The following is a 17,838-nucleotide window of genomic DNA, read 5'->3' as shown; positions in this document are numbered from 1 at the left end:
CCTGGAGAGAGGGGGAGAGAGCAGGGGCAGAGATGTAGATCTGGGTGTCGTCAGCGTAGAGATGATAGTTGAAGCCGTGGGAGCGAATGAGGTCACCAAGGGAGTGCGTGTAGATCGAGAACAGAAGGGGACCAAGCACTGAACCTTGGGGAACCCCCACAGTAAGGGGATGGGAGGGGGAGGAGGAGCCTGCAAAAGAGACTGAGAATGAACGACCGGAGAGATAAGAGGAGAACCGGGAGAGGACGGAATCTGTGAAGCCAAGGTCGGATAGCGTGTTGAGGAGAAGGGGGTGGTCCACAGTGTCGAAGGCAGCTGAGAGGTTGAGGAGGATTAGGATAGAGTAGGGGCCGTTGGATTTGGCAAGCAGGAGGTCATTGGTGACCTTTGAGAGGGCAGTTTCCGTGGAATGTAGGGGACGGAAGCCAGACTTAACTTCTCTGTGCCTCAGTTACCTCATCTGTAAAATGGGGATGAAGACTGTGAGCCCCCGTGGGACAATCTGATCACCTTGTATCCTCCACAGTGCTTAGAACAGTGCTTTGCACATGGTAAGCACTTAATAAATGCCATTATTATTATTATTTCAGAGCACCTATGACCATATCTGTAATTCATTTTAATGTCTGTATGACCCTCTAGCCTGTAAGCTCCTTATGCCAGGGAACAAGTCTACTAACTCCGTTATACTGTAGCAGTGTGGCTCAGTGGAAAGAGCACCGGCTTTGGAGTCAGAGCTCATGGGTTCAAATCCCGGCTCCACCACATGTCTGCTGTGTGACATTGGGCAAGTCACTTAACTTCTCTGAGCCTCAGTTACTTCATCTGTAAAATGGGGATGAAGACTGTGATCCCCATGTGGGACAACCTGATCACCTTGTATTCCCCCAGCACTTAGAACAGTGCTTTGCACATAGTAAGCGCTTAACAAATGCCATTATTATTATTATTATTATTGTACTCTCCCAAGCATTTTGAACTGTGCTCTGCCCACAATAAGTTCTCAATCAATAAAGTGACCGATTGATCTTCTACCATATCATACTGTATTTTTCCAAGTGTGCACACTCAATAAAGACCGGATCTGTCTGCTGTGTGACCTCGGACAAGTCCCTTAATTTCTCTGTGCCTCAGTTACCTTCTCTGTAAAATGGGGATTGAAACTGTGAACCCCATGTGGGGCACGGACTGTATCTAACCTGATTAAGCTTGTACCTATCCCAGACCATAGAACAGTGCCTGGCACATAGTAAGTGCATAACACATATCATGAAAAAATAAATTCTGTTGATGGATTGACTGGGAGTCAAATTACTAGTAGAATTTGGGTTTAGGGTACTACACAAAGCTTAAGAGCTTGTTTTCAAAATCCAAGACACCAACCCTCTGGGTGTATCAGCTGCTCCTACCCCACATCAAAATACATGAGAAGTAGTATGGCTTAGTGGATAGAGCACTTGGCCTGGGAGTCAGAAGGACCTGGGTTCTAATCCTGGTTCTGCCATGGGTCTGCTGTGTGACCCTGGGCAAGTTGCTTCACTTTTCTGTGTCTGGGGATTAAGTGGGGATTAATCAAAGTGAGTAATCAATTTTACTTTTTAAAACTAATTCAAGTTCATGTATTTTAGATTTTTTTACAACTCTGTTTTGTCTTTTCATATTAATATAAATTTTCCTGATATTTTTGCATATGAAGCAGATTCCTCTTCCCTGGGTTACAGATTCCCAGTCTCCACCTGCCCTTTCTGCTCCCTGGCACCTACTAGCAAATCATGATGCAAGGGGTAGGAGGGTGTCTCAGCGTTCAGAAGAGGAGTTCTGGTAGAGCCACAAGTAGTTGTCCTATTCCGTGGGCCTGGTTAAGGAACCTGATTTTTTGACCCCATTGAGGTTTTGTGTTGAGTAGTCCACCCACCCACTTTGTCCTACTTCTGCCACAATTCCGAACTCAATTCAAAATTATTATGTTGAATTTTGACACCACTCAGATGGAATGGGTGAAAAGAAATCTTCTTGTATCTATGACCATTGAAAACTTCTTTTAGCATTCTAGGTTAGAAAGGAATTAACATAGAAGCTATAGCCCTTCATTTTGATACAATAGAGCCCAAATTTCAATGGGGAGAGGCCCACTCCAGCTCTAGACCTATCAGGCAAAACATTTGGATTTCCATTTTCTCCAAAGGATCTCAAAGTTTTGGTGGCTACCACTCTTATCTGTGTCAGAATAGTTTTACATCAAATCAGTTAACATTTGTTAACAAAAAAAAAGGTACCAGCAAGGAACATAGCCCTTTGTTGGGTAGGGACCATCTCTATATGTTGCCAACTTGTACTTCCCAAGCGTTTAGTACAGTGCTCTGCACACAGTAAGCGCTCAATAAATGCGATTGAATGGTTAAGACTGTGAGCCCCACGTGGTACAGTCCCAGATTAAACCCTCCTTCCTACACTAAGCCCCTCTTTTCCTCAACTCCCCTCCCCCCAACCTCACCCCCTTTGGTCTACCCCCCTGCCAGCCCCATAGCACTTGTGTATATAATAATTCTATTTATATTAACGTCTGTTTTACTTGTTCTAATGTGTATGTATATTTCTAATTCTATTTATTTATATTGATGCTATTGATGCCTGTTTACTTGTTTTGATGTCTGTCTCCCCTCTTCTAGACTGTGAGCCCATTGTGGGCAGGGATTGTCTCTCTTTGTTGCTGAATTGTACTTTCCAAGCACTTAGTACAGTACTTTGCACACAGTAAATGATCAATAAATACAATTGAATGAATTATTAACTTGTATCTACCCCAGTGCTTAGAACAGTGCTTGGCAGTAGTAAGCACTTAACAAGTACCATAATTATAGATTTTTACATCTTACCTGCTGCATCATGGTCAGCTGACTGAAAAGCTGATGTGTGCTGTATTCAGTTAGGAAATAGGGGCCCTTTTCATTGGTCTTGGTGTAGGAGCCGTAGAACTCTTCTATGAAACAAGGCTTCGGTAAAGCAGAAGCAATGGTGTATTGCCGCTCTTTATGATGAGGCATAATAAACCCATTTCCTTTGTAAAGCTTCCAGTTAAAGCTCTGTAAAGCAAGAGAAAGAAACTTTAATCCCTCCATTATGGTCCGTCTCCCACACCTTTTAGGCCAGAATCCCGAGGAGGGAAACAGGGGAACTCATGTGGACTGCTGGATTGTCAGCTCCATAGTGTTTGCCCAAGCACTTAGCACAGTGTTCTACACAAAGTAAGCACTCAGCAGATACTCCTGATTGGCTGTATGGTTCTCGTCTCTCCCACTGTCCACCCCTCTTGCCCACCTTCTCCCTCCTGCCTGGAAACTCCCTCCCACTTGACACCTGGCTGTCTCTCTCCATTTCAGTCTATACTTCATGCTGCTGCCCAGATCATCTCTGTGCAGAAATGCTCTGGGCATGTTACTCCCCTCCTCAAAAATCTCCAGTGGCTGCCAGTCAACCTACGCATCAAGCAAAAACTCCTCACTCTCTCTCGGCTTCAAGGCTCTCCATCACCTCACCCCCTCCTACCTCACCTCCCATCTCTCCTTTTCCAGCCCAGCCTGCACCCTCTGCTCCTCTGCCGCTAACCTCCTCAATGTTCCTCGTTCTCACCTGTCCCGCCGTTGACCCCCGGCCCACATCCTTCCCCTGGCCTGGAACGCCCTCCCTCCACACATCCGCCAAGCTAGCTCTCTTCCTCCCTTCAAAGCCCTACTGAGAGCTCACCTCCTCCAGGATGCCTTCCCACACTGAGCCCCCTTTTTCCTCTCCTCCTCCCCATCCCCCCCACCCTCCCTCCCCACAGCAGTTGTATGTATTTGTACAGATGTTACTCTATTTATTCTACTTGTACATATTTACTATTCTATTTATTTTGTTAATGATGTGCATCTAGCTTTATTTCTATTTATTTTGATGACTTGACACCTGTCCATATGTTTTGTTTTGTTGTCTGTCTCCCCCTTCTAGACTGTGAGCCTGTTGATGGGTAGGGACCGTCTCTATGTGTTGCCAACTTGTACTTCCCAAGCGCTTAATACAGTGCTCTGCACACGATAAGCGCTCAATAAATATGATTGAATGAATGAATGAATCTGGCTGACCACTGCTCTCCCTGTCTTCAGAGTCCTACTGAAAACACATCTCCCCCAGGAGGCCTTCCCTGATTCACCTCCCTTCTCCCCCTGATTCCCAACCCTCTACTGACACATCAGGACTGTCACATCACCTAAGCACCAGGTACTCACTCCCAGAGGTGATCAGTTCTCAGGGACACGCAACTCACCGATCCAATTCCTTGGTGGGGAGGCTGGTGTTCCCCCGAGATGTATTTTTCTGTGGGAAGTACATACCTTGCGAGAAGCGTTATCTTCAGAGAGCTTCTTACACAGGGAGTGCAGGGATTTTGAGTCACTTTCAGCCTCCTTTAAGTCCTCCAACATACAATCGCGAGACGTTCCGTCACATTTCCTGTCCGTGGTGACGTCAAGAAAGGACAGTAATTGCTCACCGTAGCGGTCGAGTGGAGCTATCTAAATGAAAGCACAATGTCTTGTGAAGGGAAAGAACTTGTCCTTTGGGGAAAAGCACAAGCAAGTCATCTCCACATAACACAATTTCCTCATCTAAAACCTTGACTATCTTTTCCCTGTTCCAAAACCACATTTTCCTTTTACCTTCAAACTAAGAGAAACCTCCCAACTCAATTACATTTGCACACCAGTCACAGTAATAACACTGATGATGATGATGATGATTATAATGACTGTGGTATTTGTTAAATGCTTACACTGGGCCATGTACTCTGCTAAACATTGAGGTAGAAACTCGATAACCAGATCAGACAGACTCATGAAGGAGGAACAGGTCCTGAATCCCCAATTCACAGATGAGGAAAGTGAGGCATAGAGATGAAGCGACTCATCCAAGGTCACACAACTTACACATGACAGGGCCAGGATTAGAACTCAGGTCACCTGACTCTCTGGCCTTGGTTTTTCACTTCACAAATGTTTTCCTGAAATGACTTACCTTGGAAGAAATAAAGCCTTCCAGTTTATCCAAGAGACCAGTATTTCTTGTAAAATCTACAGTGTAGCAGTCTTCAATCCAAGCCTGTAGGATGCAGAAACTGCGATTATAGATTTTGGTAAAAATGGATGCAGGGTCCTTGTTGGCTCTGGCAATATAAAAAAAGGAAGGAATCCCATTGAAGTGACTTTCTGCTAGAGTTAGAAGCATTCCAGGCCATCTTATTAAGTGCACAGCACATTTCACCGCAGTCTCAAAAGCCTGTAGTCAGTCATTCAATCCTATTTATATTGAACACTTACTGTGTACAGAGCACTGTATTAAGTGCTTGGGAGAGTACGATACAACAATAAACAGACACATTTCCAGCCCACAATGAGCTTACAGTCTAGAGATGAGGACACAGACATCAAGCAGCGTGGCTCAGTGGAAAGAGCCTGGGCTTGGGAGTCCGAGGTCATGGGTTCGAATCAGAGTTCGTTCCAGGGCAGAGGCAGGATGTGGGCTAGGGGTCAGTGGTGAGATAGAGGCACACTGAGAAGGTTGGCACTAGAGGAGCGAAGTGTCGTGGGACTTCTGACCCGCGGGATCTATCAGGACCTATGATCTTGGAAGGTAAAACCAGGGAGTTCAAGGCCCAAGGGGGAAGACTCAAAGTGGGAGCTGGGAGATCTGTCTGAAAGCGCATCTGCTCGTAAAGGGCCCAGCCTCTCTCTTAGTGACAGCTCTTCATTGGAACCAGGGGGGCGATGGTTGGCCATGCAGTGGTGGCTGCTGTTATTTGTAGAGGGAAGCGGGGCAGAGAGGGGAGGCGGCGGAGAAGGGTGATGATGGGTGAGAGAAGAGAGGAGGAGAAAAGTGGCAGAGGAGGAGTTGTAGGAGAAAGAGGAATGGGGAGGAGTCGGGGAAGAATAAGAAAAGCAAAAAAGGAGAAAGGGTAGCCCGGTATTCTGTCAGACACACCCTAGGTAGTGGGAGGACTCTTACCCTAGAAGCGGTGTGGTCTAGGGGAAAGAGCATGGGCCTGGGAATCAGAAGGACCTGGGCTCCAATCCTGGCTTTGCCACTTGTCTGCTGTGTGACCTTGGGCAAGTCACTTTATCTTGGCCTCAGTTACCTCATCTGTAAAGTGGGGATTAGAGCTCTTATGTGGGACAGGGATTGTGTCCAACTCAATTACCTTGTATCTACCTCAGCACTTAGATAAGTGCCTGGTACATAGTAGGAGCTTAACAAATACCACAATCATTATTACCCTAATAAAAATACTACTACAAATACTAGTAATGATTTTGATATTTGTTAAGTGCTTACTTTCTGCAAAACACTGTACTAATCACTGGGATAGAGCCAAGATAATCCATTTGGACTAGTCCACAGCATGGGGGGGTGGGGGTGGGGGTGGGGGTGGCGGGGGAGTAGACCAAAGGGATCAAGTTGGGGTGAGGGAGGAGGAGGGAAGAACTGGTATTGAGTCCCCATTTTACAGTTGAGGAAACTGAAGCCCAGAGAGGTGAAGTGACTTGCCCAAGGTCACACAGCAGGCAAATGGCCGAGCTGTTTCTGTCAGTTCTGCATGGAAGAGGCCTCTGTTGTGCTGATAAATGCGAACCGGGTTGATAAAAGAATGGAAGAAGGGCCAGCGGTCCTAGGGAGGGGCCCGGGACCTCCAGAAAGGTTGCTTAGGTTACAGAAACTCATCCTCTCAACAACCAGTCTCACCTCCCACCCCACCAACCCGCAGACAAAGGAGTCAACCCCACCCAGATCACCCCCAAGTAATGCCTGACCTTTCAGGCCAAGACAACAGACTAGGGGTTTCCAAACTTCTAGAGAGAGTAGGCCCTGGTGATCTTAAGGTTTTATCTGAAGTATTCATTATCTTCAGGGGTACCCCCAATCCAAGTCCTTATCCCTCAGCCAGCCAGCCACCCGCTGCCAACAACATTATACCCACAGAAATACCAGAGCTGGAAACAGCAACCACACAGTGGGTAATGTAAAGGAAGAACCCCTGTAAGCCTCTCAGTCAGTCAATCACATTTATTGATTGCTTACTGTGAGCATAGTTCTGTACTAAGCGCTTGGGAGAGTCCATTATAAAATAGAGTTGGTAGACATGTTACCTGTTCACAACAAGCTTACAGGCTTGAGAATGAGCTAGCTCTCTTCCTCCCTTCAAAGCCCTACTGAGAGCTCACCTCCTCCAGGAGGCCTTCCCAGACTGAGCCCCCTTTTTCCCTCTCCCCCTCCCCCCTGCTTACCTCCTTCCCCTCCCCACAGCACCTGTATATATGTATATGTTTGTACGTATTTATTACTTTATTTGTACATATTTATTCTATTTATTTTATTTTGTTAATATGCTTTGTTTTGTTCTCCGTCTTCCCCTTCTAGACTGTGAGCCCACTGTTGGGTAGGGACTGTCTCTATATGTTGCCAACTTGTACTTCCCAAGCGCTTAGTACAGTGCTCTGCACACAGTAAGCGCTCAATACGATTGAATGAATACTATTCTATTTATTTTGTTAATGATGTGCATCTAGCTTTATTTCTATTTATTCTGATGACTTGATACCTGTCCACATATTTTGCTTTGTTGTCTGTCTCCCCCTTCTAGACTGTGAGCCCTTGTTGGGTAGGGACCTTCTCTTTATGTTGCCAACTTGTACTTCCCAAGCACTTAGTACAATGCTCTGCACACAGTAAGTGCTCAATAAATATGATTGAATGAATGACGATCTTACAGTCTAGAGGACTCTCATGAAATGCTTCTTTTATTTATTATTGTTATTATGATTATTATTAATCGGCATCATGATAAGTAATTATAATTAAATATATTTAAATAGAATAATCATAACAATAATAATTGCAGTAATATTTGTTAAGCACTTACTATGTGTCAAGAACTGTTCTAAGTGTTGGGATAGTTGTCAAGTCAATTAATGGTATTTTTTGAATGCTTATTACCTACAGAGCCTTGTACTATACACTAGAGGATACAGTTCAGTAGAGACATGATCCCTGCTCTCAATAAGCTTCCAATCTAGTGGTAGGGACATGGAGGCAGAGTATTGGTTAAAGGTCATGGTGGGGTGAAGAGGGAGGGAGGAGGAATAAAAGGAGGTCCCCACCCCCTGCCCCTATGGCCCTGATCACAAGGCTCATTCTGAACAATCGATCATGTTTATTGAATGCTTACCGTAATCAAACTCCCTCTCAAGGTTGCACCTGGAGAGTTTCCAGTCCTCTACCAGTCTTGACTACAGGAAGGAGAGTCAAGCAGAGGCCTATCCATGCCATTCCTAGCTTGGGCAGTGGCTAGCTAGTGGCAGGCAATCTGCTATGTAAGTCAACTCACCCGTGCTGGGCAGCAGCAGCATGCGAGAGTCAAGGGCGGAGACTCAAGTTTACTATGTGGAAGGAGGCAATGGTAAACCACTTCTGGATTTTGACCAAGAAAACTCTCTGGATCCACTACCAGAACTATTGCAGGTGGAGGTGGGGCGTTCTGGGAAAGATGTGTCCATGGCATCGGTATGGGTCGAAGACGACTCGGTAGCATAAGACTAGACAGACCATAATCAAACTCCTAGTACAGTGCTCTGGACACAGTAAGTGCTCAATAAATGACTGATTGACTACTAATAGCTCAGGAGAGTACAATAGAACAATATAATAGAATTGGTAGATGCATTCCCTGCCCACAGCGAGTTTGAACAGGCCATTTTCCCTCCCATTTAATCCAGTCCTCTCCATCCAAACACTTGAGACCAACGGGGCTCAGGAACCCTGGTTCTCAGGCTTCCCAGATCCCATCTGGACACCGGGCCACCCCCTCTCCCCCCGACATCAGGGAGTCCTGCCCCTCGGGCACTGTTACCTGGACAAAGTGCTGTTGATCCTGTCCAGCAGAAACTGCAAGAAGTCTTCTGGGGTGCAGAAATACCGGAAAGTGTAGATGAACTGCTGCACATAGCCTTCGAAAAATGCATCCCTGTGGGAGTCAAGGAAGCCTAATTAAATGAGGTAACCCTCCTCTTTCCATCACTAGCGCAACCCAACCTGGAACTGGAAAACACAGGCGATAGCCATTCATTCATTCAATTATATTTATTGAGTGCTTACTATAGTAATAATAATGGCATTTATTAAGCGCTTACTATGTGCAAAGCTCTGTTCTAAGCACTGGGGGGGGGGTACAAGGTGATCAGGTTGCCCCACGTGGGGCTCACAGTCTTCATCCCCATTTTCCAGATGAGGTAACTGAGGCACAGAAAGTTAAGTGACTTGCCCAAAGTCACACAGCTGACAAGGGCAGAGCTGGGATTTGAACCAACGAGCTCTGACTCCAAAGCCTGGGCTCTTTCCACTGAGCCACATGTGTGGAGAGCACTGTAATAAATGCTTGGGAGAGTATAATATAAAATAGACACATTCCCTGCTTACAATGAGCTTACAGTCTAAAGGGGGAGACAGACATTAATAGAAATAAATAAATGAAAGATACGGACATGTGCTGTGGGGCTTGGGATGAATAAATGGAGAAGTCAAGGTGAAGCAGAAGTGAGAGGGAGAAGAGGAAAGGAGGGATTAGTCAGGGAAGGCCTCTCAGAGGAGATTTGCCTTCAGTAAGGCTTTGAAGGGGGGGAAGAATAATTGTCTGATGTATATGAGGAAGGAGGGCATTCGAGGCCAGAGGCAGAATGTGGGTGAGAGGTCGATAGCAAGATAGACAAGATGGAGATACAGTGAGAAGGTTATCATTAGAGAAGCCAACTGTGCTGGTTGGGTTGTAGTAGGAGAGTAGCAAGGTGAAGTAGGAGGGGGCAAGGTGAGTGAGCGCTTTAAAGCCAATGATTAGGAGCTTTTGTTTGATGCGTAGGTAGCTGGACAACCACGTGAGGTTCTTGGGGAGTGGGGAAGCATGGACTGACCAACAACTTCTGGCACTTTCTACAGAGCAGCCCAAAGCCAAGTACCAGCCCTCGGGGTGGGTTATTTGGTTGGTGCATATTCATTCATTCATTCAATTATATTTATTGAGCGCTTACTGTGTGCAGAGCACTGTACTAAGTGCTTGGGAAGTACAAGTTGGCAACATATAGAGACGGTCCATACCCAACAATGGGCTCACAGTCTAGAAGGGGGAGATAGACAACAAAACAAAACATACTAACAAAATAAACAGAATAGTAAATATGTACAAGTAAAATAAATAGAGTAATAAATATGTACAAACATATTGCTGTGGGGAGGGGAAGGAGGTAGGGCGGGGGGATGGTGGGGAGAGGAAGGAGGGGGCTCAGTCTGGGAAGGCCTCCTGGAGGAGGTGAGCTCTCAGTAGGGCTTTGAAGGGAGGAAGAGAGCTAGCTTGGCAGATGTGCGGATGGAGAGCATTCCAGGCTGGGGCGGGGAGGACGTTGGCCAGGGGTCGACGGGCAGGACAGGTGAGAACGAGGCACAGTGAGGAGGTTAGCGGGGAAGGAGCGGAGGGTGTGGGCTGGGAAAGGAAAGAAGGGAGGTGAGGTAGGAGGGGGCAAGGGGATGGAGAGCCTTGAAGCCGAGAGTGAGGAGTTTTTGCCTGATGCGTACTTCATATTGATACATACTTCAGCTGCCTCCCGGACCTGAGCATTTCTCTTTTCTGTAGCACCAGGTCCAACAGAAAGGAAAGGGAAAGAAGGCAGACTGCAAATCTCTCCAGTTTGTAATTGGTCAGAAATTCTTGCGAGAGTTTTTGATTGGGGAACGGTGTGGGGCAGGAGGAGAGCAGGTTAACACTAATGGTTTAAATGAAGGTTTTGGATAATTTGGGAAAGTGACCTTCTCTGCCTGTTTCTTAATACAGCTGTAGATCTTTCTAGAATTGGCTTGCTTAGTCCATCATGACAGGGACTCCTTTTCATACTATGTTTTGAAGATCCAGTACTTTCCCCCAGTGCAGCTAGAATTGCATTGTGAAGCCACATGGCATAGTGGATAGAGCATAGGCCTGGGAGTCGGAAGGACCTGGGTTCTAATCCCAGCTCCTCCACTTTCATTCATTCAGTTGTATTTATTGAGTGATTACTGTGTGCAGAGCACTGTACTAAGCGCTTGGGGAAGTACCATACAACAATAAACAATGACATTCCCTGCCCACAATGAGCTTACAGCCTATAGGAGGGGTGGGGGTGGGGGGGGGAAACGGACGGATGGACAGACTTGCCTGCTATGTGACCTTGGGTTAGTCACTTCACTTCTTTGTGCCTCCTTTACCTTATCTGTAGAATGTGGATTAAAACTGAGAGCCCCATGTTGGGCATGGACTGTGTCCAACCTGATTAGCTCATATCTACCCCAGTGCTTAATACAGTTCCTGGCACATAGAAAGTGCTTAACAAATACCATGCAAAAAACCCAGTAAACCATCTTTTCAAGGGGCAGCAATATCACTCAAATTCAGGATTATAGACTGTAGACTCCCCACAGCACATATGTATTTATCTGCAATTTATTTATATATATATTAATGTCTGTCTTCCCCTCTAGACTGTGAGCTCGCTGTGGGCAGGAAATGTGTCTGTTGTTCTACTGTACTCCCCCAAGTGCTTAGTACAGTGCTTTGTACACAGTAAGCGCTCAATTAATACTACTGAATGAATAAATGAGTGAATGCAAGCTTGTTGTGGGTAGGGAATGTGTCTGTTTATTGTTATATTGTATTCTCCCAAGCGTGTTGTACCGTTCACACAGTAAGTGCTCAATAAATACGATTGAATGAATGACTGTATTATTACCCTAGCAAATGGCCTTCCCCCTCTTCCAGGGTCCTGGGCTTCTGTCCCTCTGTCCTGCCGTCCATCTTCAGCAACCTCAGAGCTTGACCCAGATTCCCCCAAGGGCCTGGCCCACTGAATCATCCAGCATCCAGTTTTCCTTTATCTCCCTGGTGCTGGTAGACAAGGTTCTGGGGAAAGATTGCTACACGGGGAGGGACAGTGAGTTTGGTTGCTCTCTGGAGACCTGAGGGCCTTGGCCTACTCCTTGCTGGGACGTCGTTCAAACTCCCAAAAGGAGGGGGCAGGGGGATGGCATGGAAGGCTGGTGGTGGGGAGGGGGAATTTCCCCTTTTTAAACGCCTCCTGCGCCAACCTCCATCTCTTTACCATCAGGGCCCTTTCTCAGTCTACTTACCCTGAGCCCTGCACCGCAACTCAGAAACTTTTCTGTACCCATTCTGTGTTCCCAAGATTCTACCCACAATCCTCCACTGCATGCTTATCACTTTTTCACCTGCAGGTTAATTACTGAGTCTGATGAACCAAAATGTGCTGCTCAAATTAAGAGAAGCTCTAATTGTGTAAAATGCCAGAAACTAGCTAGCAAAGTCAGAATCTCCCTCATTAAACCCCTGGGGGCTAGATGATTAATGGGCTTTAACCATTCTGATCCCTCTCTCGTATTCCTTCTCTCTTTTCCCTTGCTTACATTGATCCTTGGGGACTTCGCTATCCACATAAATGTTCTTGATGACCCTTCTGCTGTCCACCTTCGATCACTCCTCAACTCCACCGACCTCCTGCTCCACCCCATCTCACCCACTCGCTGACTTGGATACGGGCTAGATCTCATCATCTCTAGCCACTGCACAATCTCTACCCTCACCAACTCTGAAATCCCTCTATCAGACCAGAATCGCTTCATCTGCCTTCTCTCCCACACACCTCCTCCCCATAAATCTGTACTGTTCCCTCACAGAGATCTCCCATCTTTTGATCCCTTCCAATTTTCTCAAGTCATCATACCCCATTTAGCCTCCATACCCAAACTATCTTCCCTTGATGACCAAATTGATGCTCTCAACTCCACCCTCTCTATGAGAAGCAGCGTGGCTCTGTGGAAAGAGCACGGGCTTTGGAGTCGGAGGTCATGGGTTCAAATCCCAGCTCCACCACTTGTTAGCTGTGTGACTTTGGATGGAGAGGAAAGGGTGGATCTTGGCGATGCTGCAAAGGTGAGACCGGCAGGTTTCGGTGATGGATTGGATGTGAGGGGTGAACGAGAGAGCAGAGTTGAGGCTGACACCAAGGTTGTGGGCTTGTGAGACAGGAAGGATGGTAGTGCCGTCTACTGTGATGGGAAAGTCAGGGAGAGGGCAGGGTTTGGGAGGGAAGATAAGGAGTTCAGTCTTGGACATACTGAATTTTAGATGGTGGTCAGACATCCAGATGGAGATGTCTTGAAGGCAAGGGGAGAAACGAGACTGAAGGGAGGTAGAGAAGCAGCGTGGCTCAGTGGAGAAGAGTCCGGGCTTTGGAGTCAGAGGTCATGGGTTCAAATCCTGCTCCACCAAATGTCACCTGTGTGACTTTGGGCAAGTCACTTCACTGGGCCTCAGTTCCCTCATCTGTAAAATGGCGATGAAGACTGTGAGCCCCCTGTGGGACAACCTGATCACCTTGTAACCTCCCCAGTGCTTAGACCAGTGCTTTGCACATAGTAAGTGCTTAATAAATGCCATTAAAAAAAAAGAGGGAGAGCAGGCGCAGAGATGTAGATTTGGATGTCATCAGCGTAGAGATGATAGTTGAAGCCATGGGAGTGAATGAGTTCATTGAGTGAGTGTAGATAGAGAACAGAAGGGGACCAAGAACTGACCCTTGAGAAACCCCTACAGTAAGGGGATGGGAGGGGGAGGAGGAGCCCACAAAGGAGACTGAGAATGAACAGCTGGAGAGATAAGAGGAGAACCAGGAGAGGACGGAGTCTGTGAAGCCAAGTTTGGATAGCATGTTGAGGAGAAGGGGGTGGTCCACAGTGTCAAAGGCAGCTGAGAGGTCAAGGAGGATTAGGACAGAGTAGGAGCCGTTGGATTTGGCTAGCAGGAGGTCATTGGTGACCTTTGGGAGGGCAGTTTTGGTGGAGTGTAGGGGATGGAAGCCAGATTGGAGGGGGTCGAGGAGAGAGTTGGCATTGAGGAATTCGAGGCCGCGGGTGTAGATGACTCGTTCAAGGAGTTTGGAAAGGAATGGTAGGAGGGAGATAGGGCGATAACTAGAAGGGGAGGTGGGGTCAAGAGAGGGTTTTTTTTAGGATGGGGGAGACGTGGGAATGTTTGAAGGCAGAGGGGAAGGAACCAGTGGAGAGTGAGCGGTTGAAGATGGAAGTTAAGGAGGGGAGAAGGGAAGGGGTGAGAGATTTCATCAAGATTCATTCAATCATTCAATTGTATTTATTGAGTGCTTACTGTGTGCAGAGCTCTGTACTAAGTGCTTGGGAAGTACAAGTTGGCAACATATAGAGACGGTCCCTACCCAACAGCGGGCTCACAGTCTAGAAGGGGGAGACAGACAACAAAACAAAACGTATTAACAAAATAAAATAAATAGAATAAATATGTACAAGTAAAATAAATAGAGTAATAAATATCTACAAACATATATACATATATACAGGTGCTGTGTGGAGAGGAAGGAGGTAAGGTGGGGAGATGGGGGGGAGAGGAAGGAGGGGGCTCAGTCTGGGAAGGCCTCCTGGAGGAGGTGACCTCTCAGTAGGGCTTTGAAGGGAGGAAGAGAGCTAGCTTGGTGGATGTGTGGAGGGAGGGCATTCCAGGCCAGGGGGAGGACGTGGGCCGGGGGTCGACGGCGGGACAGGCAAGAACGAGGCACAGTGAGGAGGTTAGTGGCAGAGGGTGTGGGCTGGGCTGTAGAAGGAGAGAAGGGAGGTGAGGTAGGTGGGGGCGAGGTGATGGAGAGCCTTGAAGCCAAGAGTGAGGAGTTTTTGCCTGATGTGTAAATTGATTGGTAGCCACTGGAGATTTAGGGGGAGGGGAGTAACATGCCCAGAGCGTTTCTGCACAAAGACGATTCGGGCAGCAGCTTGAAGTATAGATTGAAGTGGGGAGAGATAGGAGGATGTGAGATCAGAGAGGAGGCTGATGCAGTTATCCAGTCAGGATAGGATGAGAGATTGAACGAGGAGGTTGTGGTTTGGATGGAGAGGAAAGGGTGGATCTTGGCGATGTTGTGGAGGTGAGACTGGCAGGTTTTGGTGATGGATTGGATGTGAGGGGTGAACAAGAGAGCAGAGTTGAGGATGACAGGATGAGAGGGAATGGGGTCAGAAGCATAGGTGGCCCAAGTAGCACTTGAGAGAAGGGAGGAGATCTCCCTCCCTGATCATTTTGTAACCTCCCCAGTGCTTAGAACAGTGCTTTGCACATAGTAAGTGCTTAATAAATGCTATTATTATTATTATTAATATTATCATCATCGAAGTCAACTCACTCTCTCCCCTATGATGATGATGATGACATTTGTTAAGCACTTACTATGTGCAAAGCACTGTTCTAAGCGCTGGGGGGAATACAGGGTGCTCAGGTTGTCCCACGGGGGGCTCACGGTGTTAATCCCCATTTTGCAGACGAGGTAACTGAGGCTCAGAGAAGTTAAGTGACTTGCCCAAGGTCACACAGCAGACCTGTGGCAGAGCTGACATTCAAACCCATGACCTCCGACTCCCAAGCCCAGGCTCTTTCCACTGAGCCACGCTTGTCACTCTCGTACCACTAACCCACAGCTCTGGATCACCTCTACAGTCTGCCTCCTTTCCTCCTGTGTACAGGCCACAGATCCTTTCTAGCAGAAATCTAGTTATCAGGCCGATTTTGTCCACTTCTAGTTTATCCTTGCATGCTTGAACTCTGCCCTCTCCTTTGCCCGGCAAGACTATTTCTCCACCCTTATTGACACCCATGCTCATTGCCCTCGCCAATTGTTCTAGACATGTAACTACCTCCTCAGGCCTCCTGTCCTGCCACCTCCCCCATCCCTTTCCTCCACCAAGCTGGCCACCCACTTCATCAACAAAACTGACATTATCAGGAGGGATCTCCTGAAAATCTCCCCAGCCCCTTCAACTCCTCCACCTTTCCCAGGACTATCTCCAGAGGAAATCTCCCGCCTTCTCTCAAAATCCACCCCCTCCAACTGTGCATCTGACCCCATTCCCTTGCACCTCATCAAAACATTTCACCCATCCCTTCTTCTCTCCCTATCATCTTTAACTGTTCATTCTCCAATGGCTTCTCCCCCACTGCTTTTAAACATGGACATATTACTCCCCTCCTCAAAAACCTCCAATGGCTACCGATCAATCTGCGCATCAGGCAGAAACTCCTCACCCTGGGCTTCAAGGCTCTCCATCACCTCGCCCCCTCCTACCTCACCTCCCTTCTCTCCTTCTACTGCCCAGCCCGCACCCTCCGCTCCTCCACCACTAATCTCCTCACTGTACCTCGCTCTCGCCTGTCCCGCCATCGACCCCCGCCCACGTCATCCCCCGGGCCTGGAATGCCCTCCCTCTGCCCCTCCGCCAAGCTAGCTCTCTTCCTCCCTTCAAGGCCCTGCTGAGAGCTCACCTCCTCCAGGAGGCCTTCCCAGACTGAGCCCATTCTTTCCTCTCCCCCTCGTCCCCCTCTCCATCCCCCCGTCTTACCTCCTTCCCTTCCCCACAGCACCTGTATATATGTATATATGGTTGTACATATTTATTACTCTATTTATTTATTTATTTATTTATTTTACTTGTACATTTCTATCCTACTTATTTTATTTTGTTGGTATGTTTGGTTCTGTTCTCTGTCTCCCCCTTTTAGACTGTGAGCCCACTGTTGGGTAGGGACTGTCTCTATGTGATGCCAATTTGTACTTCCCAAGCGCTTAGTACAGTGCTCTGCACATAGTAAGCGCTCAATAAATACGATTGATTGATTGATGCCCATGTCTCCCCCATTCTAAAAAACCCCTCCCTTGACCCCACAGCTCCCTCCAGTTATCACCCCATCTCCCTCCTACCTTTCTACTCCAACTCCTTGAGTGAGTCGTCTACACCCACTGCCTAAATTTCCTCTTCTCCAATTCTCTCCTTGACCCCCTCCAATCTGGCTTCCGACCCCTTCACTCCACAGAAACCACCGTCTCAAAGGTCACCAATGACCTCTACTCTATACTAACCCCCTCAACCTTTCAGCTGCTAATAATAATAATAATAATAATAGCATTTATTAAGTGCTTACTACGTGCAAAGCACTGTTCTAAGCACTGGGGAGGTTACAAGGTGATCAGATTGTCCCACGGGGGGCTCACAGTCTTAATCCCCATTTTACAGGTGAGGTAACTGAGGCCCAGAGAAGTGAAGTGACTTGCCCAAAAGTCACACGGCTGACAATTGGCGGAGCCGGGATTTGAACCCATGACCTCTGACTCCAAAGCCCGTGATCTTTCCACTGAGCCACGCAGCTTCTCCTTTGACACTGGTAACCTTTTCTTTCTCCTGGAAACATTATGCAAACTCAGCTCCACTGACACTGTCCTCTCCCGAGTGCACATAGTAAGCGCTCAATAAATACCATCAAATGAGTGATAACTGGGTGTAGAGAAACATTTTTCCTGGAAAATTTCCTTGTCTAAGTTTTGCTGTCGGAGAGGCATCTCTTCTGTAGGTGGATAACTATGCATGGCTTAGGGAATAAAGCACCGTCCTGGGAGTCAGAAAGACATGGGTTCTAATCCCAGTTCCTCCATTTGTCTGCTGTGTGGCTGTGGACAAGTCACTTCATTTCTCTGGGCCTCAGTTACCTCATTTGTAAAATGGAGATAATAATAATAATAATAATAATAATGATGGCGTTTATTAAGCACTTACTATGTGGAAAGCACTGTTCTAAGCGCTGGGGAGGTTACAAGGTGATCAGATTGTCCCAGGAGGGGCTCACAGTCTTAATCCCCATTTTACAGA

General features: G+C 47.2%; 1 protein-coding gene across 1 annotated transcript in view; it reads right to left on the bottom strand.

Annotated features, from left to right (window-relative positions):
* Window positions 1–17,838, bottom strand: part of KNDC1 (kinase non-catalytic C-lobe domain containing 1) — a 185,183-nt gene that overhangs the window by 30,778 nt on the left and 136,567 nt on the right. Inside the window, exons 22-25 of the mRNA XM_038744041.1 lie at window positions 8,936–9,049; window positions 5,050–5,197; window positions 4,371–4,550; window positions 2,877–3,083 (exon numbers count right to left, since the gene is read on the bottom strand). Of these exons, the coding sequence (XP_038599969.1) occupies window positions 2,877–3,083; window positions 4,371–4,550; window positions 5,050–5,197; window positions 8,936–9,049 (649 nt within the window). The remainder of the gene's footprint in view (window positions 1–2,876; window positions 3,084–4,370; window positions 4,551–5,049; window positions 5,198–8,935; window positions 9,050–17,838) is intronic.

This window comes from Tachyglossus aculeatus, chromosome 3 (assembly GCF_015852505.1).
Source record: "Tachyglossus aculeatus isolate mTacAcu1 chromosome 3, mTacAcu1.pri, whole genome shotgun sequence".
In the NCBI taxonomy this organism is placed as follows: domain Eukaryota; kingdom Metazoa; phylum Chordata; class Mammalia; order Monotremata; family Tachyglossidae; genus Tachyglossus; species Tachyglossus aculeatus.
Note: the sequence above shows the minus strand (reverse complement) of the source record. Positions and strands in the feature narration are given on the sequence as shown.